General features: G+C 34.0%; 1 protein-coding gene across 2 annotated transcripts in view; it reads right to left on the bottom strand.

Moving 5' to 3' along the window:
• LOC118195288 (glutamate rich 3-like) overlaps positions 1-23,963 on the bottom strand; it is a 97,978-nt gene that overhangs the window by 42,603 nt on the left and 31,412 nt on the right. For both annotated transcript variants that reach the window (XM_085807382.1, XM_085807383.1), the window contains exons 5-7: positions 23,670-23,840; positions 14,872-15,043; positions 10,642-10,828 (exon numbers count right to left, since the gene is read on the bottom strand). In XM_085807382.1, the coding sequence (XP_085663508.1) occupies positions 10,642-10,828; positions 14,872-15,043; positions 23,670-23,840 (530 nt within the window). The remainder of the gene's footprint in view (positions 1-10,641; positions 10,829-14,871; positions 15,044-23,669; positions 23,841-23,963) is intronic.

The following is a 23,963-nucleotide window of genomic DNA, read 5'->3' as shown; positions in this document are numbered from 1 at the left end:
TTTATGGTAAAATCGTCAAAAGCCATCTTGACACTTATTGTTAAATATTTTGCATAGTCGCCTGTAGTAACGGCAACCGCCGTCAATAAAAGGAGGTGCTTTCCTTGGTAGCGGCGCAGTTCATTTTCAGTTCGAGCCAGAGTAGACCAGCCCGGGGGAGAAGCTAGGGGATGATAATTTCCAGTCCCCGACCTGTTCCGGTTCCAGTCTTGTTCCGGTTCCCGTCTTGTTGCGGTTCCAGTCCTGATCCGGTCCTGTTCGAGTTCCAGTCCGGCCGTTTAAGTCCAAAACACGTAGCAACTGAAGTCTGAATCCAGCGAAACTAAAATGGAGATATATGCCGACAGGGCCAGATGGATTTTGTCCTTTTAAAGAAAGTGTTCTTCACCGGGCCGGAATAGCTGACAGTTTAAAGCATTGCCTGGAAATGTTGAATGTTTCCACCTAAGATGTTAAGTTTTCGTTTATGATGTTAAGTTTTCATCATTTTTGAAGTTCTAGTTGAATTAAACGTTTAAGTTTTAGACAAGGTTTTGTGTTCTTCAGAAATTTTAGGTTCGAAGTCAGATATATCACATAGAATTTAACGAGAAAAATCAACATTTGGCGCCTAGCGACAGGACATTGTCTGCAAGGTAAGCGACTTTTTTATTTTGAATCATGGAAGCCTTAAAGTTAGCACGAACTCAATATAGAAGATTATTTAGTAAAGCGTGTAATGAATTTGACAATGAAGAAACTAAATTTAATCAGGAAGAAAAATTAATTAAAATAAAAGTTATTGCCGAGAAAGCTAAAGTTTTGCTTGATACTGAAATGAAAATACGAGAATTAATGTTTAAAGAAATTACAGATGAGACTTTACTTATTAAGGAAATAGATGAATCTGAATTATATTTTGATAGGTGGAGACTTATGGAAAGTAAACTAAAAGATCTCACTTTTGGTACCCCGAATGTAACTTTAATTGATCCGTCTTTTGTTCAAAATAAAATGTTACATTATCCGAAGATTAAATTGCCTATTTTTGATGGTAACGTGAAGAAATGGCTAGGATTTTGGGGGCAATTCCAAAAGATTGATAAAGATCCTACATTAGATAATAATGATAAATTTGCTTATTTGGCACAGGCTATAGAGAAGAATTCTCCCGCAAAGGAAATAGTTAAAAGCTTTCCGCCAACTGGCGTTAGTTACAAGAGCGCAATTGAATCTAATCTAAGAGCCTTGGAGATATTGGGAATAAAACAGAGGCAAATATTGCGCGATATTGTACCCATTGGTAGAATCAGCATCGCCGAATGAAGTCTTAAAAACGTGAGAGAGAGACTTAGGTTTTCGCGTAAAGGATCAGAAAGTTTAATCGGCGAAATCGCCGAGTTAAGAGAAAGGGAATCTGACCTTGAGCGCCTTTTATGTTTCTTGCGCGGTGAAGTTGAAAGTGAGGAAAGAATTTCTTTAGCAGCTAAATCTTTCAATGTTTTCGATCGATTGGCTCACGGTAATAAGAAAGGAAATTCAGGTTTAAAGATAAGAGAACCTCACTTATAACCTACGGCAGCTGAACTGTTTACTTCTTCTCATGAAGCTAGAAAAGGCTGCATATTTTGTTCCAGTATAAATCATGGTTGTGCGCAATGTTTTCAAGCGCGTAACTTATCTTTGTCGGAAAGAGAAGTTTGGGTCCAAAGGATACGCTCTTGTTACCTGTGTCTGAAATCTGGACATTCTGTCAGGAGGTGTAGATTAAAAACAGTTTGTTTTACATATGGTAAAAGGCATCATATTTTTCTATGTAAAGGCCGTTCACAAATGAGTTAGACAAGGGCAACGAAGCAGCTTCCAAATCAGGCTGAAACACTCGCCAACATTTCTTCAAGGTCTCCTAAAGTTTTGCTGCAAACAATAAGAGTAATAATTAAAGGAGATAAAAAATCTCGTTCGGCTCGAGCTATAATTGATACTGGTTCTCAAAGGTCGTATTAACGACCAGTTTGTGTGAACATAAAGTTTACAAAATTCATTTATCTAATACGTCTGGCTCGTACAGCTGTAATTTTGATACGTTAAGTCAGCCTGTTATTTGTAATAATATACCTTCTATTGGACAAGGAATATGGCTTAAAGAGCTTGCTGACTGTGGAATAAGTTTAACAGATCGTTTAGAAGGACCTATAGAAATTTTAATAGGAGCCGATGTTGCAAGACGGGAAATCGTAAACAAATTTCAAACGGTCTTGTAGCTATTGAGACAAAGTTAGGATGGCCGGTTATGGGAAAAACCGGGGAGTTGAATAGTGAAGGTTCAACATTCTTAGTTACTTCAATGTTGAATAAAGAGGCTTGTATTTCTGATTTATGGGCCCTCGACTCGCTTGGTATTACGGACCCATCCGAACAAAAGAGTAAATTGGAATTGTACGAGGCTACGAGGCAACATTTTCTTGATACTGTAAAAAAAGAAGATAACAGCTTTGTAGTGTCTTTGCCTTGGTTGGAAGGGCACCCTTCCCTGTCGGATAATTTTGAGTTATCGCTTAAAAGGTTGCGCGGTACGATTAGGAAACTTGAACTGGATAATCTTCGCCAAGAGTATGAAAATATATTCCAAGAATGGCTCAAAGAGGGCATAATAGAGGAAGTACCCGTAAATGAATTAGATTTACCCCATCATTATTTGCCACATAGATATGATGTTAAGGAACATAGTACTACGAAGTTACGGCTAGTATTTGACGCTTCGTCTTAAGCAAAGGGTTCTCCGAGTCTCAACGCTTGTCTTGAAAAAGGATTAAACCTTATTGCATTTATTCCTACAATCTTAAATAGATTTCGCCAAGAAAAAAATAGGGGTGATTTCTGATATTCGTAAGGCCTTTCTACAAATTGGCCTGAATTCTAGTGACAGAAACTTCCTCCGATTTCTTTGGATAAAGGGTGAAGATGGCTTGAAGCATTTTCGTCATTGTCGAGTCGTATTTGGTGTAACCAGTAGTCCATTTTTACTTAGAGCTCTTATTCAATATCATTTAAATTCAATTTTAGAGAAAAATGATGCAGATGTAAAATATCCTTCCGACATTATTGTTAAATTAATGAATAGTTTCTATGTTGATAACTGTGTAACAAGTGTCCGAAGTGAAGATGAATTACAGCGCTTCATGAAAGTATCTTCAGATGTTATGGCAGAACGAAAATTTGAATTACGGGGTTGGGAATATACCGACTGTAGTTTAGAAACAGAAACTGTTGCGAATATATTAGGTTTGTTATGGGAAAGACAAGGCGATACTCTTCAAATAAGTGTTGCTAATTTGCAAAATCTTTGTTTCGAGAAAATCACGAAAAGAAGTATTTGGGCAATAGCCCATAAAGTATTTGATCCCATCGGTATAACACGTCCAGTCCTTATATTACCTAAGATGTTATTACAGCGTACATGGGAAACAAAAGTAAAATGGGACAAAGAAGTTAACACTGAAATTAAAAGTAAATTTTTGAAATGGACATTTTTCTTTTGAAAAACATTAAAATTCCAAGGTGGATACGATATCAGCCAAAACAGTGTTCAATACATGTTTTCTGTGACGCCAGTCAAGCAGCGTATGCGGCAGTAGTTTTCATTCGTGTAGAAGAAACTGAATCAGTTAAAGTCCAGTTAATTCAGGCTAGGTCTAGAGTTTCCCCTTGTGGTAAAAAGGAAACGACTATTGTAAGATTAGAATTGTTAGCAGCAACTATTGCATCTCGTCTTGCTGCAGACGTTCTAAAAGACTTTTTCTAAAAGTTCTAAAAGAGGCCAGAAGTACATTTTTCTGGACAGATTCAACTACTGTCCTTGCATGGATAAAAAGGGAAGAACCATGGGGGACATTTGTACAAAATAGAGTACAGGAAATAAGGCTTTTGGACACGTGTGGAGGATTAGAGGCATATACCTGGTCACCTTAACCCTGCAGATCTTCAAAGTAGAGGGTGTTCAGTTCGCCAACTCTCCCGGTCAAAAAGGTGGGAGGGTCCGAGCTGGCTTTTAAAATCCCAAGAAAATTGGCCGAGTGCCGAATTCATAACTGATGAAGCGTAAATAGCCAGCGAGAAAAAAAAAGGCAGTGGTTTCATCTCTAGTGTCTACTGAAAGGTTTAGTTTGAGTGAGCGATTTTCTAGCTATCGAAAAACAGTTAGAGTTGTTGGTTGGATTCAACGATTTTTCTTTAATTGCAGAAATAAGAAAAAAAGGAAAGTTGAACTCACTGTTGATGAAATTGATTTTGCCGAAAAGGTTGTTATTCGCTTGATTCAATCGGAATCGTTTCAGGATATAGAAGACGCACGCTTACGAACTCTTAGTCCATTTTATGATGCAGGAATTCTAAGAATTAAAACTGGTGCGTTTCGAAGAGATGACACGTTAGAGTTTAGAACACCTATAATATTACCAGGAGAACATCCGTTAGTTAGAAATTTAATTATGGAAGAACATAAAAAGAAAGGACATGCAGGTGTACAATATATACTGAATACCTTAAGGGAAAGGTTTTGGTTGTTATCTGGCAGAAGAACTGTGCGTTCTGTTTTGAGTATATGCATTACTTGCAAGAGATATTCTGCTGTACCTGTTGACCACATATCAGCCCCACCGCCAATACAGCGAGTAAATGATTTATCAGTATTACAAGTCACGGGCCTTTGTGGTCCTTTATTGTTGAGAAACAAAGAAAAGGCATGGATTTGTGTTTTTACATGCGCCGTTTACATGCGTTTTTACATGCGCCGCGGTCCATTTGGAGTTGCTGACTTCTCTATCTACAGAAGTGTTTCTTCAGGCTTTTCATCGGTTCGGGTCGCGAAGAGGTAAACCCACAACTGTGTACAGTGATAATGGAACTAATTTTGTAGGAGCTTCAAATTAATAGATTTTGAACAAATTAATCGGCAGCAGCCAATGAGCGAATAACATGGAAGTTTATTCCCCCTGGTGCTCCATGGTGGGGTGGTTGGTGGGAACGTCTTATCGGAATGATGAAGCAAATCCTTCAAAAAGTTCTTAAACATGCTTGTTTAAATTATGAAGAAATGTACACGATTCACAGGAGATTGACTGTGAAGTGATTCTTAATGACCGACCGTTGACAGTAATTCCTTCCGATCCTGAATTTAAAGCTTTAACTCCTGCCGACTTTTTAAAAGAAATTAGAACTAGTAGTTTGCGGGATATAAAATACGGTATTCAATCAAGTAATTTACAAAAAAGATTTCAGTATATTCAAACTGTACGAGAAGCATTTAAAAATAGGTTTCGTACAGAATATTTGGGAATTCTCAAGGTTTCGCATAAAAGAGCTGAAAGGAAAGTTACTATTAAATTGGATGATATTGTTTTGATCGGTAGTAGTGACAAAAAACTTTTTTGGCAACTTGGTCGTGTCATAGAACTACTTCCAGGACCTGATGGAATAAATCGGCTTGTACGAGTAAAGACCCGAAATGGAATTTTGCTTAGAGCAGTTCGAACTTTGTATCCTTTAGAGGTAACGCAAAATGATGTACCCGTGAAGCTGCAGAATGAAAAACAAGATTCGTTGTCTGAACTTAAACTCAGCGTAGATGATAAATTTGTCAGTCCTGTAACACGATCTAGTAGAACTGTAACTTCGCCAGACAGATTGGCATATTAAGGCTCTTTAGCATTGTTTTACTTTGTTGTGAAAGTTCGCTTTTTTTTCCCCCTTAGGTGGAAAGATGTTAAATATTTTGCATAATCGCCTGTAGTAACGGCAACCGCCGTCAATAAAAGGAGGTGCTTTCCTTGGTAGCGGCGCAGTTCATTTTCAGTTCGAGCCAGAGTAGACCTGCCCGGGGGAGAAGCCAGGGGATGATAGTTTCCAGTCCCCGACCTGTTCCGGTTCCAGTCTTGTTCCGGTTCCCGTCTTGTTGCGGTTCCAGTCCTGATCCAATCCTGATCCGGTCCTGTTTCAGTTCCAGTCCGGCCGTTTAAGTCCAAAACACGTAGCAGCTGAAGTCTGAATCCAGCGAAACTAAAATGGAGATATATGCCGAAAGGGCCAGATGGATTTTGTCCTTTTAAAGAAAGTGTTCTTCACCGTGCCGGAATAGCTGACAGTTTAAAGCATTGCCTGGAAATGTTGAATGTTTCCACCTAAGATGTTAAGTTTTCGTTTATGATGTTAAGTTTTCGTTTATGATGTTAAGTTTTCGTTTATGATGTTAAGTTTTCGTTTATGATGTTAAGTTTCAGACAAGATTTTGTGTTCTTCAGAAATTTTAGGTTCGAAGTTAGATATATCACATACAATTTAACGGGGAAAATCAACACTTATTGCCAGTTGTGCTGTAAGTGCAGTCGTAAGGAAATAATCCACATTTGTTTAATCTTTTATCAATTGGGTTTCTAAGTGGCCTGCAATTGTTTCAGTTCTCCTTGTAACAGTTCAAGCTGATAACTGCATGGGATTTATAGCTGAAACAATTCTTTTTTGTTTTTAAAATCCTCAAAAAGTATGTCTGCAGATTCCAACACTGCTTTTTTTTATTATAGATCCATCCATATGTGGCCTTTTTTTCTTAGCAAGTATATGAAAAACTTTAATCGATGCGAATGTTACCTTTGATGTTTCCAGCAGTTTGTAAAAGTAGATTGTTGCTTTGAAATCCATGAATTTAATAATAAAATATTATTTGTTCGAAGTTCAAAAGTTCAGGATACTTTAAGTCAAATTTCGGATGCGACGTTTCAAAATGCCTGTCAAGGTTACTTTTGTTTGAAATTGCTACCCTTTTGTTGCATAATAAGCATACATCTGGTTGTAACGAAAGTTTTCCTCCAAAAAATTTTCTCAAAAAAGTTCGTAAAAAAACATGAAAGCAGTACCTTTAATGCAGGTAGTAATCATCACCCAAATCAATGATTTTCTACCAACGTTTTTGGAGTTTTCAAAGCCTTCGGCTCAGAAACTTGGTGGCCGAGAATCTAAAAACACATCAACCTCATTTTGGACGTTCCATGCAGAATAGAAGATAGCACTAGCAAGATGTAGCTGCAGGTGTGAAAAAAGGTAGACTTCCGAAGGAGTGATGTAGGGGCTATATAAGGGGTGTGGCAAAAAATCCCATTCGAGTCCATACAGAATCCAGCCGGTGACTGAAGACACATGTGGTCTTGCATTATCTTGATGGAACATTACCTTTTTGCGCCGGAACATACTTCGTTTTTCGCTGATGGCAGCGTCAACACCGATAAGCATCTCTCTGTACACCTTGTAGTGTTGTGATGGGCCCAACTTGTCAGCAACTATGGTAGTGACTGCTATGAACTGTAAAGTTACACAAACACGTAGGAAGGGTTTTAAAGCCCTTTTTATTCCACTTTAGAAATAGCAGCTGCGTTCCCTTGACGCTCACAAACTACGCCGACCCGGCGGTTTAACAAAAACTGAAATGTGAAACTAAAAATTAATGACAGGATGAATAAATAACGAGATCACTACCTACGAGGCTCTGAAATCGTAACTAACTTAACCGCGTTCTAAGATACAGCTGAGATTCAGCGAGCTTACTGATTAAGCAGTTGAAAAATTCAGCGAACTGCCGAGATAGGCACACAGGCCGAAACGCGCGGTTCTTAAATTTCTACCTAGCAACCTTCACGTTCGCGATTCAAGAAGCACACATACAATCTCGTTTCCCTTCTATTTAAACTCAACTTACTTCTGCTAAAATTTGAATATACTGCGCGTTCAACTACAATTTACATACTCTGGCATTGGCAATTCTAGGGGAAAGTAAAGGCTTGACAGGAAAGATAGCTTAAACTTAAATTAATGGTGTATTTAATTATGGCAAAGCACACTAGGGCTATCTGCATAAGAGGAGGGATGACTTCGTGGAGGACTTTCTAAGGGAAACTGGCTCGTATACACGTTACACATGGGGAAAACCACGGAAACACCCATGCAGCCAGCCCGTTCGCGGGATTCGAACCTCGGACCGAACTACCAGTGTTCAGCGACTTTACCGCTCGGCCGCTGGTGGGCAGCTTAAAATAAATGTTATTTAAAATAAATATAAACCCTACAACCTTATTGTCGAGGGTTTTAGTTTTTTCCTGACACTCTTTGTAGATAATACCAAGGATATCCCACCAGATACAAACAATATTTTTGTTAGTCAAATTGCTCTTTGCGACGCTGCCGACGAGCTCACCGGGCGCAGACCAACCCCCTTTTCGTCCTGTAATGTTGAAGTAAATCCACTTTTCACCCCAAGTGACGATGTGGTTCAGAATTTTGTCCTTGCGTTGATATTCAAGCAGATTACTGCAGGCCCGAAAACGTCTGTCCTTATCTGCTTGAGTCAGCTCATGCGACACCCAGAGATTGAGCTTGTAAGTCAAGTTTATGGGATGCACAGCGCGATTAATGGGTATGGCACTAAAGTCTAACTCCTTAGCAATCTCTCGAGTGATTGCATACTGATCTTCTTCCACAAGTTCTTACTGGCGAGCCTCATCAACATCAGTAAGACGGCCAGAGCGCTCTGCTTCTTGAATGTCATAGTCCTTGTTTTTGAACTTTCGGTACCAAACCTTCACAGTGCCATATGATACAGCATTAGTACCTAAAGCTGTACACATGATTTGATGACATTCTGTAGCTGACTTACAACAGAACTGGAAGCAAATGATGGTTCTAATCTGGTAGCGTGATAGTTCCATTTCAAACACCTTGTACTTAATGATAACGATATTTATTTTACAAATTTCGCCACACAGTGTTCTAAAGCAAGTCTCTTTCTTTCAAATGCCAAAAATTGTCTGACAAAATATGATTAAACACGTCAACGCGAACTGCTTGCGCAGATGATATTTGCGATGGTTGGAAACTTTCATTAAAACCCGACATATTTGTCATATGTCAAATAGAATTTCCGACACTGGAGCTCCCAAAGGATCGTACAAAGCCAAAGTATGTTTCGATGTCCAACAAACAAAAAGTGGAATTGCTGCAAAAAACGGATAAAGACATGAAGAATGTGACAGAGAGGTTAGTGAAAACGAAAAAATTTCGATTGACAAGTTAGTCGGTATTCTCGGCGCAGCAATTAACGGGACTTGAACAGCGGAACTTTGTAACTGAACAAGAAATTATGTCTGTTTATAGAATTAAAGAGAAAGTATTATCACATAAAACGAAGCAACTTAAACAACTTACATGGAAAGAAATGATTAATAAAGTAAACAAATAAGTATTAAGCTTTTTTTTTTTTTTTGTAAATTTTGATACCCTTTAGATCATAATTGTTCTTTATTTCATAAATTACGGTTTCATATTTTTAATTTTAGAATTTTTGCATGCCATCTTACGAGATTTAAACTGATGATCTATAATCCGGAAAAATCGATAATCCGGAATCGCCGAAGTCCCGACGAGTCCGAATTAACGACTTTTGACTGTACTAAATTTGTACAGGTTTTAGCAGTTTTTTTATTGTTTCTTCAATACTGTGAGAGTATTGGGAAATGTTTTTTCTAAAGTGAGGATCTCGTTTTCCTAGCTGAATTTTGTTCTTAAAAAGTACCTTAAATTAAGAATTTCTTACTAATTTTTATTTTCGTTTTTGTTTATGTTGAGTCTTGGTTTAAGCAGACTAATATCTTTCAATTTTTAAGTTTTGTTCGTAGATGATTTAACTCTAGCAAAATTACTAATTTGATCCTTACTTGGAAAAATAATGAAACACTCTCACTTAGTTTGGTTATTGTTGCAATTTATGATCTTTTTTCTTATTTGTATTATCTTATTCTTATTTTTTACATTCAACAACACTTGATAAATGATTTTTTGCTTACCTTTCTTGATGAATATCCACAGGAACGCTTGGAATTCTTTTCCATTTTTGGTTTTCACACAGAAACTTCATTTAATGTTATTTACAAAAATTGTATGCTTACAGAACGTTCATCGTGTTTCTCTGGTTGCCACTACATCTATATCAAAATCCGCAATACGGTAAGAAAAATATAACAACCTAAAAATAAAAAAGCTGCACCCTATCGTGGCCAGCTACATAAACTGTAACAGTTATCGTTAATTGATAGTGGATTGGTTTGTTCCCCTTGACAAGTGAATTAACCTATGGTCAATGACAATAGCTACCATTTCAGTACTTTATATTTTACTTTTTAGAATTTTTATGGTTCAAACTATTATTTCTTTATAGTTTTTAAAAATTTTTACTATAGTGTAAATCTAAATAACTTATACTTAAAATACTGACTAAAATTTATTCTAATAATTCATTGCTTTAATTAAATTTCTGTTCATTGGAGATGATATATAAGAAACCTTTTCTAATAATATATATGTGTATATATATATATATATTCACATGCATATTTAAGAATATCTAGACAATAGTTATTTATAAATTATTAGAAAAGAATTTATTCTCCACTAATTGGAGAAGGAAAGACAAAGTTTGATGTTTTGTTTTCCCCCCCTTTTCTGCAGTTTGTAAAATACTGAATTCATGAAATATTCTGCAGTTTGTCAGCAAGTTAAAAATCAATTTAACATGTGCATTTAGATAAAAGGAGAAATATTAAAAAGCAGAGTTATACTAACTTCATACAAGGTTTTCCTCCCTCAACATTCTGAATAGAAAAGCTGCCACTTGAACCACCTAAACGTCTGTTTGGAAGATAACGAAAAACACAGCAAGAGCTCAGTTTTAAATCTCGTATTCCATCAAGAAATATTGTTATACTGAATGGAAAACCTTCATGGAGCACTGAAGTAAAAGTCAGACTTTCTATAAAAAGATGATTAAAGAATATTAAAAAAGACTTATTATATCATCAAAAATAAATTACTAAAATACCAATTAATACCTTCCTTTAAAACACAAAAGACTTAATCATACTTCACATATGCAGCACAAAAGCACTATAATGTTATCATATAACACTCATGTCCATAAATTAAGGATAAAATAAATATATCACCTGTAAAATCACCACACTCATCTTCAAGAATCATATGCAAATTTCAGGAAGTAACCAGATGACACCGATGGTACGTCACAATGACAAGAGTGTAAGAGAGTGATATATAAGGAATACAGGAAAAGAAGTAAAACTGTTCGCAGGCGCTTTATAAGCATTTCAGTGCAATAACCGAATAGTTATGACACAAAGGAGGCATTTGGATGATTTTTTACGTGATAGAATTATCGGCCGTCTGGAATGTGGGCATACCCAACTGGAAGTATCAGACGAACACTGAATTGCCCAGAATGTCATCTCCAGGCTTTGGCAACGATTCCAAGATGATGGTAATTTGAGTAGACGTTACAGCACAGGTCGCCCCAGAGTTACAACGCCAAATGAGGACCGGTATTTGGCAGTTACTGCCAAAAGAAACAGGCGGAGCACAGCCTCAGACCTGTCTCGTCAGCTCTCTTTAGCCAATGGTACGACAATTTCAAGGCAGACCGTGTACAGACGCTTAGGGCAGATTGGTCTATATGCTCGTAGATGCGTTCCACTTACTGCAACTCACTGTCGCCTGCGGTTAGCCTAGAGTAGAGAGCATGCATTGTGGACACTGCAACAGTGGGCTTGTGTGATGTTTTCTGACAAGTCTAGGTTTAGCTTGCAGTCTGATTCTCGCAGGACTTTCATATGTCACTGGACTTGAATCTAGCATTGTCACCGGACTTGAATCCAGTAGAGCATGTCTGGGACATGCTTGGCCGACGAGTTGCAGCCCGTCAACCTCCTCCTACATGTCTATCGGAACTTTGGAGAGCCTTGCTTTTTTGAGTGGTGTAATATCCCCCAAGATCAGATCGATAATTTGATACTCAGCATGCCTAGGCGTTGTATGGACTGTATTGCATCGTCTGGGAGACATACAATGTATTAACAATCATACCAATAAATGTAATATTGGTTTTTTATAAATAGTGTTTTTTTGTAATTTGCTCCAGGGAGAAAAAATCGCTAATTTTTTTAATAATATCAAACATATAGCATCTTTTTTTGCTCTTTACCTTTTGTTTAATAAATAAGCTTTACAAATAAGTCAAATTTGTTTTGCTTCTAACTCTTCCTTTGCCTGATTTTGCATTATCCTTAATTTATGGACATGAGTGTATATGAAAACAGCTTCATCTACTGGTTATTTATCATATGAAGAATCTAGGAATAAAAAAAGTAAAATTTGATTGGGGAAAACATCACCTATATTACATATGTGACGTTGTAGAATTTAGATTAATTTGATTAGTTACTTTAAATGAGCAAACTGAATTCAAAATTTTTATAGACATTAAAACGTTCTATATGTTGTTTTTCAAATTTGGATGTTTCTAGAAGTCGTCAACCCCCCGAAAAAAACCCACCCTACCACCCAACAACAACGGGAGGAGGGGAAACCCCGAATAATACATATCACGAATTTTCTCCAAAAGAACACAAATAATTTATAACACTTAATAACAGAAAAAAAAAACAATAACGTTTCTAATTTCATATAATATGTATTAATTTATAAGAATAAGAAAAAAGTTAAAAATATGGTCGCTCATGAAATATAATTTATTTTACTTCTTAAAGCTGGAGATGTTATTTAATTTTAGAATTTATTTAAGATGTCTGCTGAAGTTACTTAAATTTTTATACAATGATAAATCATTAAAATAATTTTTGAATAACCATATTTGTGATTCTTTTCTTTAAACTATAACAACATTTAAAATCTTAGTGATTTTCAGATGTTCGATCTCAGAGTTTGGGTGTGTAATAACTATTATAAACCCTTTTTTTAATACATCTTCATTTTTTACTTCCTTATACGAAGAAAAAAAGAAGCATTGTAATCGAAAAAAGTTTCAGGCAGCATATTTCAACGAAAAATATCCATTTTGACCGCTATCGAATGCAATTTAACGAAAATTTTGCGCGACCTCTGTACGTAAGGACAGAATAAAAGACTCTTTTGCTCCAAAAAAATTATAAAACTGCTTTAAAATGAATTCTGAAGAGAATTTTTCGTGGCGTCTGTACGTATCTTGCATAATTCAAAAACGAGTAGCCTCAGAACTTTGAAATTTTGTATATAGGACCGCTATAACATGTAGATGTGCACCTCATATTTTGGTTGCAATCGGCCGCACGAAACGTATATAAATATATTTATATATATATCCACTCTGTTACCCGGCTCAGTGATCTCAGTTTCTTTGCTCTTATATGTAAATCTCAGTTTCTTTGCTCTTATTGTAAATTGTGCAATTTTTCCTTTAAAAGTGATTGAATTATGTTGTTCTTATCTTCCGATTTAGGTTTTTATGCCTTTAGTAAATTTGCAAACAATATATGTACAATTATCAACAATTTAAAAGCTGTTTAAGTGCAGTTAAGCCTAATTTTTAAATAACATGACGGACATATTTGTTTACATTTAAAACAGCAGAATAGTAGATTTGTTGCCAAGCTAGAGAGACTAAGCTTCGCAACAAGAAAGATAACGCCTTCATTTATTATCACAAATTAAATCATGCTTAATCTTTCTGGAATTTTTTCGAGAAAATAAGTGTTTAAGATTTACTTCGTAATTTTTAATATAGATATTTTGAGTTTTTATGTATTTTTACCTTGTCGTGAAATGAGAACTGAATGAGAAATACTGAATCGTCTGTGAAAAACTGTTTCTTTTTTGTTTTGTTTGCTTAATTTCTTTTATACATCATTCTAGATTTATTATAGTATTTGAATAGAACATGTGGCAACGATTAGATAATTCTTCAAATGGTATAAATTTTGTGCCTTTTGAGTTATAATGTGAACGAAATATAACGCTGTTCAGTGAACCTAGCGCCAGAGTGTCGCTGTGGTAAACGAATATAGTGGATTTTAAAGAGTACATTTATTCTATTGTAGTTTATGCACTATCGACGGAGTAGATTTAATTAAATCCAATAAGTTTAAATGAAATGCAAGAAAAAATGCGTATACTTTAATATTCCACACAAGGTAGTCATGTGGTGTACATATCAGATTTTTTTAACTTAAATATTTGCCATAGTGAGTGCAAAGAAATGGCTCTCGGTTTTATATTCCAAAATTAGTTTCCTCTGCGACTACCTTGGAAAAAAAAATCAAATTTTATTTAACAAAACCATCATGTTTTGCAGAAATCAGACCGTTTCCATAATTTGCATGTACTTTTAAGAAAATTTCAAATCAGAAGTAGGCAACGGTGATATTTATTCCGTATGACTGTGCTGATTTTTAAAACATTCCAATTTCTAACATTTCGATTCTTAAATTATATGACCATTTTCCCCGTTATTAATATTCTAATATTAAATTCGAATCACCCATAATATTTAATTTAAATCTTCCTTTATCATGAAACTATAGCATGCAGATTTTAATAAAATTTCACCTCTTTTATAATAGAAAGTCTTCAAAAATTCAGATATTTGTTTTGTTTTAATTTAGAGGACCTAGCTGATGGAATTAGACCAAGTAATGGAAATGTTTATATTTTTTCTTGGTGAAAGGGAAAAAAATACTCTTCTTTCAAATTGTTCTTAATAGCATTATTTCACTGCCACTTTGCTCCCTACCTTTGTAAAATGCATTTTTAAGGCTAGCATGAAAATATTATATGAATTTAATATAAAGCTCATTAAAGCAAAAGTATAAAAATGAAAATATTAACAGAAGCAGTGAATTTAAAAGGAACACAGCTCATCATATTCAGACATCAAAAAAGATTTGTGATGGGTCAAATGCGAAAATAATTATAAATGTAGATTTGAAGGCAGTTTAAAAAGAATCTTACCATTAGGAGAAACAGTTCCTTTATACACTACCACAGGATTTCCTCCACAGTGTTGCTGCTGAATCAATACATTTTGTTCCAGATGCTTTAGACTGTTTAGAGGTGCAGGTCCATGATAATACAAAGTAATTTTACTTCGATTTCTATTTAGCAGCTGGTCAGTTGCAGAGTGCTACAGCATATAAAAACAGCATATTTATATTTCAGATGCGGCATACGCACGCATTTATATATAAAAGTATTCACATAGGTTAAAACCAGCAGGCTGAATCTCATGCCAGTATCATTATCTTAAATTTAATGTTGTATCATAAAGTTTACTCTTCTGGTTAATCAGAAACTTACTATAAATATTTAACAAGAAGCTGCATGTTTGACACAAGAGGATATCTGATTTATTTAAGTATTAATCCAGAACAAGTGATTCAATTGCATAGCTTTTCAAAATATGGAACATATCTTTTTATCAAAATAGTTTCAACCTTATGAATCACCATGAGTGGCATAAGTAGATCTCATGAGCCCATATGGAAAAGGAGCTAAGTTCAGCCTATGATTAGCGCGATGAGTGACCTGTCTACGTAGGAATGCAGTATCCAGTATTTTTATTATCTTTCAGTGCCTTTCAGTATTTTTGTAATGTTTGCAAAATTTTCACCTCTTAAATCTGTTACTTTTGTGAATCCGAGGAAACCTTTGTTGATGACACCCGTCTCTTGGTAAAAATACCAAATACAAAATGATAGCTGCTCGCAATAGCAATGTCTACCCCGCCAGCACACTGTAGTAGTGTGAAGCTTTTACTTTTTCTAAAATTCCGTTTTGATTAATTTCACCAGAGGACTGAATCAGTTTGTTTTGCGTTGTTTTAGTAATAAAAGTAGAATTATGATTGGCTGTCCGCAAAAGCTCTTCAACAATCTTATCTCTTGCATCCGCCCGAAACTTCAACAAAGCCTTAAACTTTCCTTAATTAATTATGGTTTCATCACCATCACTGTCATTTTAAAAAGATAGATATATCATTCCAATGATCTCTTAAAGGAATATTTTGCACACCCCAAAATATTATAGTTTTGATTATTGGTGTTAATTTTTGTCTGTTACTTTCAATTCTTCTTTGTTTAGCACTATCTAGTGCCACATCAATATTTACTTTTTTTTACCCTTAACGATAATCTGAAACTTAATTACATTGTTTTTATGACAGCCGTTTTTTTCATGTGCTCTAAAATCTTTTTCAGCAGCTTTATATATAGATAATAGTGTAGTTACCAATTTTCTAAATTTACACAGATTTAGACCTCAATCAGTCGACCTCAAACAACACACACGGTTTATAAAAACCACCACCTAATTTATGAATGTAGGATACCCATGGAAATTATTTAATCCAATGTAATTTAAAAGAACGATTTTTCTTTCCATTCGCAATGCACGGAAATATGCAATTTTCCTTTGGTAGCCCTGGATCACATAATATATACAGTGAAATATGCTTAACGTGAAAACGCTTAAGACGAAATATCAGTTAACATAAAATAATACATCAGTTCCGATGAACTACTATATATTTTCATGCATTTTGTTTCTCTTAAAACGAAACAAAAATCACTTAACACAAAAAGATATCCTCTCTGGGAATGAACAAAATATGGAAAACACCGGCCTCGCAGGTGACATTTAAGAGGGATGTGTGAAATCAAAGAGAAATGGTTCACATGTTTTGTAGAAAGGAGGCTAACTTGGCTTTGAAATATCCTCGGAATAGCCTGCGACACGAGCCAGTTTTATTTATCTAAGCTACTTTCACCTTCCTTCCCTACAAACATCTCATCTTTCATCAGTTAGCTTTGGAATTTGATGAGTACATCGCAGTTCAAGTAAAAATCTGTGAGTTTGGTTCATATGTTGCACTCTGCATGGAATTCAGTGACTACAAGAATGAATGAAAATTGTTTTTGCCATGCACAATTCTCAAAAGTTTCAGATTCTTTGGCGCCAAAAGATATGGAGAAGGAGGATATTGAAACTGAGCCAGCACTTAATGAAATGTTTGAGAAAGATTCTGTACTATTGTACTGTCCTACTGTATTATCAGAAGAATTCATTGCAGCAGTTGATGATAATGTGTGTACAGCTCCAATTATGGCAGACAAAGACATTTTGGAGTTCGTTCAAAGCTAAAAAAATATCATTGATGCAAATTTCGACGACGAAAATGAAATGAATAATGCAGCTTCTGTTCCCACGTCATCCGAAATGAGGAACATCATGACAAGTATGCACAGTTATTTAGACACACTTTCCAACAGTGAAATGAATAGCAAAATGGACGAAATTGAACAATTTGATGCTAAAAAAGACAATGCAAAGAAAAATTATTTTCCCAAAACTCGACAAATCTTTTGTTTTTCAAAAAACTTGGAAAATTTTGTATTAATTTTCATTAAGCTTTTGTGGATGTTTTTGTTTCAATGATTTTTATTAAATACATGCTTATATGCATATCTATGTAAACATACTCTAATAAAGTAAATTTTGTTGAATATATCTATACAAATGACGATTATCGTCGTTCGTCAGATTTTACATCCAAAACTTGAATAACATAAGAAGTTAAACTAGTTCAAGCTACACATTTTGAAAAATTTTTAGGTGCAGGCACGAATGTGTGGTGTCCTACATGAATACAAATTTTATCAGTTACTTACTATGCTGGAACTAACATCAGCGGAAGCAGAATAGTCAACATTTTTTTTCTTTAAAAAAGTTCGTAAGACTGCATTTGTTTATTTCATTTATTAATAAGGCTTAATCTAAAAATAAACTAAATATTAACTCAGCAATCATATTCATATTAAGAACTAAAAATGTACAGTACGATAGATGGTTGTCATTGGACACAACAAACAACTTTGAAGTAAAACAACAAAATAAATACTTTAAACTTTCAAGTCATCAAGTTTAAATTTTCAAGAATTCGAAGGACACGAGGACAGTCGCGTGCTGATCGAACATGACATGATGACAAAACACATCTATTTTAGTTATGGTGTGTTTTATTTTTTTGTAAGTTGTCTCAGGCCATCATTTAGCTGATTATCAAATTATCTCAAAGACACAGATTTTAATACCCTATTCCTAAATAATGTAACATTTTGACATTGTTATTAGTTTGGGAGGATATTGAGAACTACTGCATGCATGGATAATAGGTGAAACACTTTGAAACGATAACTGATGAGTCATTTTGGGTCTACTTTGTCATGGCTTCAATTCCATGCATTGCACTATAATGAGTGCTGTCTGGAACACTTTGCTGGATACTCCCATTATTGGGTTCGATAGCTATATTTCATGTCAGGATTTCACGCATCGCATCGCCACATAACAATAGAAAGAGACATGGCTACTGGGACAGGCCATAAGGATTCCAGGGCGACACATACAGCCTTGGCTTTTACAGAGGTATAGTGTTACACTTACTTACTTAACAACTTATTAGTTTAATAATTTTTATTAATTTTCCATATTTTATTTAATTATTAATTATTTCCTAAGTTATTTTATTTATTTATTTTTGTTAATTTTTCCTGACGGCCTTTCATAAAGCTCCAGTACATCTAATTCTAGAAATTAAGCTCTAGCAGACACCAAAATAAAATAGAAAGAAGGACAAAAAAAGCTTTCCACATTCATCCATAAATTGAACTACACGTTTTAGTTTAAAAAAAAGAAAATAAACACAATATTTTTTCCTAAAAATAATTAAGTCTTATGATGAACACAAGTTTGCAACAAAGGGAACGTTAGATTTCAAGTATAGACACACTTTCATATCTGAGCTTTGACATAGGCAGGAACTCTTACGGGCTTACCATCTAAAGGTAAGTGACCAACATAATAAATGAACTAATAATTTGAAAAAACTCATGATTATAAATTGGAAGACGGCTCAAAGAATTATATTTTAGAGTAATTGTAATGTTAATATTACATAGAGTTCCCGTCTGACGAAATCGTGCTGGAACAGCGAGGTTCTCACTAAACTGTTGCAAACTGAAAGATCTATATATTCCACTAAATTTAGAAAAGGAAGTGGAATTGAGATAAATTACCTGATTATGGAAGAGCACAAAGATTTTTCTTGGGATTAAAATTGTAGACTTTCCTACTATGGAGAATACAGATAACTATGAAAATTGGAAAGGAGATTCAAAAGCTAAGCATACACCCAGATTAAAGTCAGAGAGTTAAATTGTGTAAAGATCCTTTTGAATCCAAAAGTTAACAGAATGATATAGTAATGAAGGTAAAACTGGAAGGAAGCTTAGGTGCAAGCTTCATTACTCTATGAAATCGTCAAGTTTTCCATAAAGAGAACTTCAGACTAAACGAATCAAAGGCAAACAGAAACAACCACAAACAGATTAAACGAAATCAAAAGCAAACAGAAACAACCACAAACAGAAATTCAAGTATTTTCAAGCAGAAACAACCACATTTCACAATGCATTTATATGAATTAACAGAGTAAATTTTCTCCACAGGAAACACTGAGCAGAGAGTTACTTCAGAGGCAACTAGCATTACATTGGATGCAAGAATTCACTAGTGCAAACTGAAATGCTAACAGTATGGATAAAATGTTTACAGGAAATGAACATGATGCATATGTTAGTTGAAAGGAAACACAAAAATAATCTGTTGCCCAGCAATGTTGGCCCGAAAATTAAACTTTCCAATTTTCAGAAATTAAAATTATTAAAAAAAGCTTCCATTGGTGAAATAGAGTTTCTAGAGGCATTTCACATTAAAAAAAAATCTTTTTCTTCCAGTTAATTACCCTAATTTCAATCCATCTTTACCTTCAGCCTTTAAGGAAATTATGTTTTAGTTTTCTTGCTTCAGCAATAGATGGGGCCAGTAGCTTAACTTCTGTCTACCATTGTTATCTTATCTTATCACCATATTTTATGTCCTTCATTTGCACTTAGGCAGCCGAGAAAGTTGTTTCTGTAGTTAAATTTGTATTAATTTTCATTAAGCTTTTGTGGATGTTTTTGTTTCAATGATTTTTATTAAATACATGCTTATATGCATATCTATGTAAACATACTCTAATAAAGTAAATTTTGTTGAATATATCTATACAAATGACGATTATCGTCGTTCGTCAGATTTTACATCCAAAACTTGAATAACATAAGAAGTTAAACTAGTTCAAGCTACACATTTTGAAAAATTTTTAGGTGCAGGCACGAATGTGTGGTGTCCTACATGAATACAAATTTTATCAGTTACTTACTATGCTGGAACTAACATCAGCGGAAGCAGAATAGTCAACATTTTTTTTCTTTAAAAAAGTTCGTAAGACTGCATTTGTTTATTTCATTTATTAATAAGGCTTAATCTAAAAATAAACTAAATATTAACTCAGCAATCATATTCATATTAAGAACTAAAAATGTACAGTACGATAGATGGTTGTCATTGGACACAACAAACAACTTTGAAGTAAAACAACAAAATAAATACTTTAAACTTTCAAGTCATCAAGTTTAAATTTTCAAGAATTCGAAGGACACGAGGACAGTCGCGTGCTGATCGAACATGACATGATGACAAAACACATCTATTTTAGTTATGGTGTGTTTTATTTTTTTGTAAGTTGTCTCAGGCCATCATTTAGCTGATTATCAAATTATCTCAAAGACACAGATTTTAATACCCTATTCCTAAATAATGTAACATTTTGACATTGTTATTAGTTTGGGAGGATATTGAGAACTACTGCATGCATGGATAATAGGTGAAACACTTTGAAACGATAACTGATGAGTCATTTTGGGTCTACTTTGTCATGGCTTCAATTCCATGCATTGCACTATAATGAGTGCTGTCTGGAACACTTTGCTGGATACTCCCATTATTGGGTTCGATAGCTATATTTCATGTCAGGATTTCACGCATCGCATCGCCACATAACAATAGAAAGAGACATGGCTACTGGGACAGGCCATAAGGATTCCAGGGCGACACATACAGCCTTGGCTTTTACAGAGGTATAGTGTTACACTTACTTACTTAACAACTTATTAGTTTAATAATTTTTATTAATTTTCCATATTTTATTTAATTATTAATTATTTCCTAAGTTATTTTATTTATTTATTTTTGTTAATTTTTCCTGACGGCCTTTCATAAAGCTCCAGTACATCTAATTCTAGAAATTAAGCTCTAGCAGACACCAAAATAAAATAGAAAGAAGGACAAAAAAAGCTTTCCACATTCATCCATAAATTGAACTACACGTTTTAGTTTAAAAAAAAGAAAATAAACACAATATTTTTTCCTAAAAATAATTAAGTCTTATGATGAACACAAGTTTGCAACAAAGGGAACGTTAGATTTCAAGTATAGACACACTTTCATATCTGAGCTTTGACATAGGCAGGAACTCTTACGGGCTTACCATCTAAAGGTAAGTGACCAACATAATAAATGAACTAATAATTTGAAAAAACTCATGATTATAAATTGGAAGACGGCTCAAAGAATTATATTTTAGAGTAATTGTAATGTTAATATTACATAGAGTTCCCGTCTGACGAAATCGTGCTGGAACAGCGAGGTTCTCACTAAACTGTTGCAAACTGAAAGATCTATATATTCCACTAAATTTAGAAAAGGAAGTGGAATTGAGATAAATTACCTGATTATGGAAGAGCACAAAGATTTTTCTTGGGATTAAAATTGTAGACTTTCCTACTATGGAGAATACAGATAACTATGAAAATTGGAAAGGAGATTCAAAAGCTAAGCATACACCCAGATTAAAGTCAGAGAGTTAAATTGTGTAAAGATCCTTTTGAATCCAAAAGTTAACAGAATGATATAGTAATGAAGGTAAAACTGGAAGGAAGCTTAGGTGCAAGCTTCATTACTCTATGAAATCGTCAAGTTTTCCATAAAGAGAACTTCAGACTAAACGAATCAAAGGCAAACAGAAACAACCACAAACAGATTAAACGAAATCAAAAGCAAACAGAAACAACCACAAACAGAAATTCAAGTATTTTCAAGCAGAAACAACCACATTTCACAATGCATTTATATGAATTAACAGAGTAAATTTTCTCCACAGGAAACACTGAGCAGAGAGTTACTTCAGAGGCAACTAGCATTACATTGGATGCAAGAATTCACTAGTGCAAACTGAAATGCTAACAGTATGGATAAAATGTTTACAGGAAATGAACATGATGCATATGTTAGTTGAAAGGAAACACAAAAATAATCTGTTGCCCAGCAATGTTGGCCCGAAAATTAAACTTTCCAATTTTCAGAAATTAAAATTATTAAAAAAAGCTTCCATTGGTGAAATAGAGTTTCTAGAGGCATTTCACATTAAAAAAAAATCTTTTTCTTCCAGTTAATTACCCTAATTTCAATCCATCTTTACCTTCAGCCTTTAAGGAAATTATGTTTTAGTTTTCTTGCTTCACCAATAGATGGGGCCAGTAGCTTAACTTCTGTCTACCATTGTTATCTTATCTTATCACCATATTTTATGTCCTTCATTTGCACTTAGGCAGCCGAGAAAGTTGTTTCTGTAGTTAAAGCATCAAAACTAGCTGTGCAAAATTTACAAATATTATGCTGATTCTTGTTGTTGGACTTCTCCAATAAGCATACTCAGTGTATTATTTTAACCTGATTGTAAGTTATATATACTTATTAAACATACATATGATGGCAACTATAATTAATTTATAGCAGTTCCACTGACTAATGCACTCTGATGCAATGTAAAATATATTTTAATGTGTTTTAAAGTTATGAGCAAAAAAATGTGGTATATGTATAATAACAGTGGGAAATAAATATGTTAGAGCAAATTTTTCTAAAAAGAAACCAACAATTTGATGATCAAATAACAAAGGCTAGTGTTTACAATAAATAATAAATGCAATAAAGTTTCTGAAAGTTGTTTTCAGGTTTTTAAGGATCTCAGTTACACAAGTGACAACAGATAAGTTTTAAGTAACACCCAATGAAGATAATTTTCAGAAGTTCTTTATAGTCAGAATTATTGACAAAAGAATCATAATCTTCACAACAAATTCATTGCATTGTACTTGCTAGCAGTTCTTGTAAGCGTTTTAATATAATTACACCACAAATATTTCTCTTAAGGAAGAAAGACTTCTCTATCTCTTAAAGATATCTATAATCAGCTCAATAATCTAAGGCCTACACAAGCCCTAGATTATTGAGCATATACGGTAACAAATGACAACAAGTATACATAGTAACAAATGACATAATAACACTGGCATTCTATTGGTCAAAGGCCTAAGCAAAACAAAAGGGAACACAATACACTCCAATGATTTCTTTTAAATGTTAATAAAAAGAAATAATTTTGAAATGCATTACAATATGAATAAAAAAAACACCTCATTTTAACAATTATTTCTTTATGCAAGAAAATTATTTTTTACAGTTTAATAATTAAATCTGAATCAAATGAGAAACTCATTTATTGAAAAACAAAAATTAAAAATATGGTTTTAATAGAGTAAATAATAGAAATTTAAATAGATAAAACATGGTTTAAATAGATGGAATATAATTTAATATTACAATATTTAAATAAAATAGTTTGCAAATACATATATTTGCTTTAGAAATAAAAAGCAAATATATGTAGTCCAATTTATTATAACTTAAAATAACCAAATTTATTTAATTCATTATAACAAATGAAAATTTAATTCAGAATGACATACTTTTATTGCCTTGCTATCAACTGTGTTGTTAAAAATTTTCTTTCTTTTGCATTTCTTTTTTCTTTTGCCTGAATGTACAAACTGATGTAGTGTATGCCATGTTTGGTGTTTCGATGATCCATTACGTAACGGAACAACATATGGTGAAAATGTTTTTGCAGATGAACTTCTCTGAAATAAATGTTTGTTGATTATAAATCGCTGGAAAGATGTAAATAATTAAAAGACAAAATAACAATATTTCTTTTGCTATTGAAATTCCTCATACACTAAAAATAAAAAAAAAGCTAGAAA

The sequence above is a fragment of the Stegodyphus dumicola genome, chromosome X1 (assembly GCF_044657685.1).
Source record: "Stegodyphus dumicola isolate Sdum_Otavi_A_Nest chromosome X1, ASM4465768v1".
Classification (NCBI taxonomy): domain Eukaryota; kingdom Metazoa; phylum Arthropoda; class Arachnida; order Araneae; family Eresidae; genus Stegodyphus; species Stegodyphus dumicola.
This window is presented reverse-complemented; position numbering and strand designations above follow the sequence as displayed.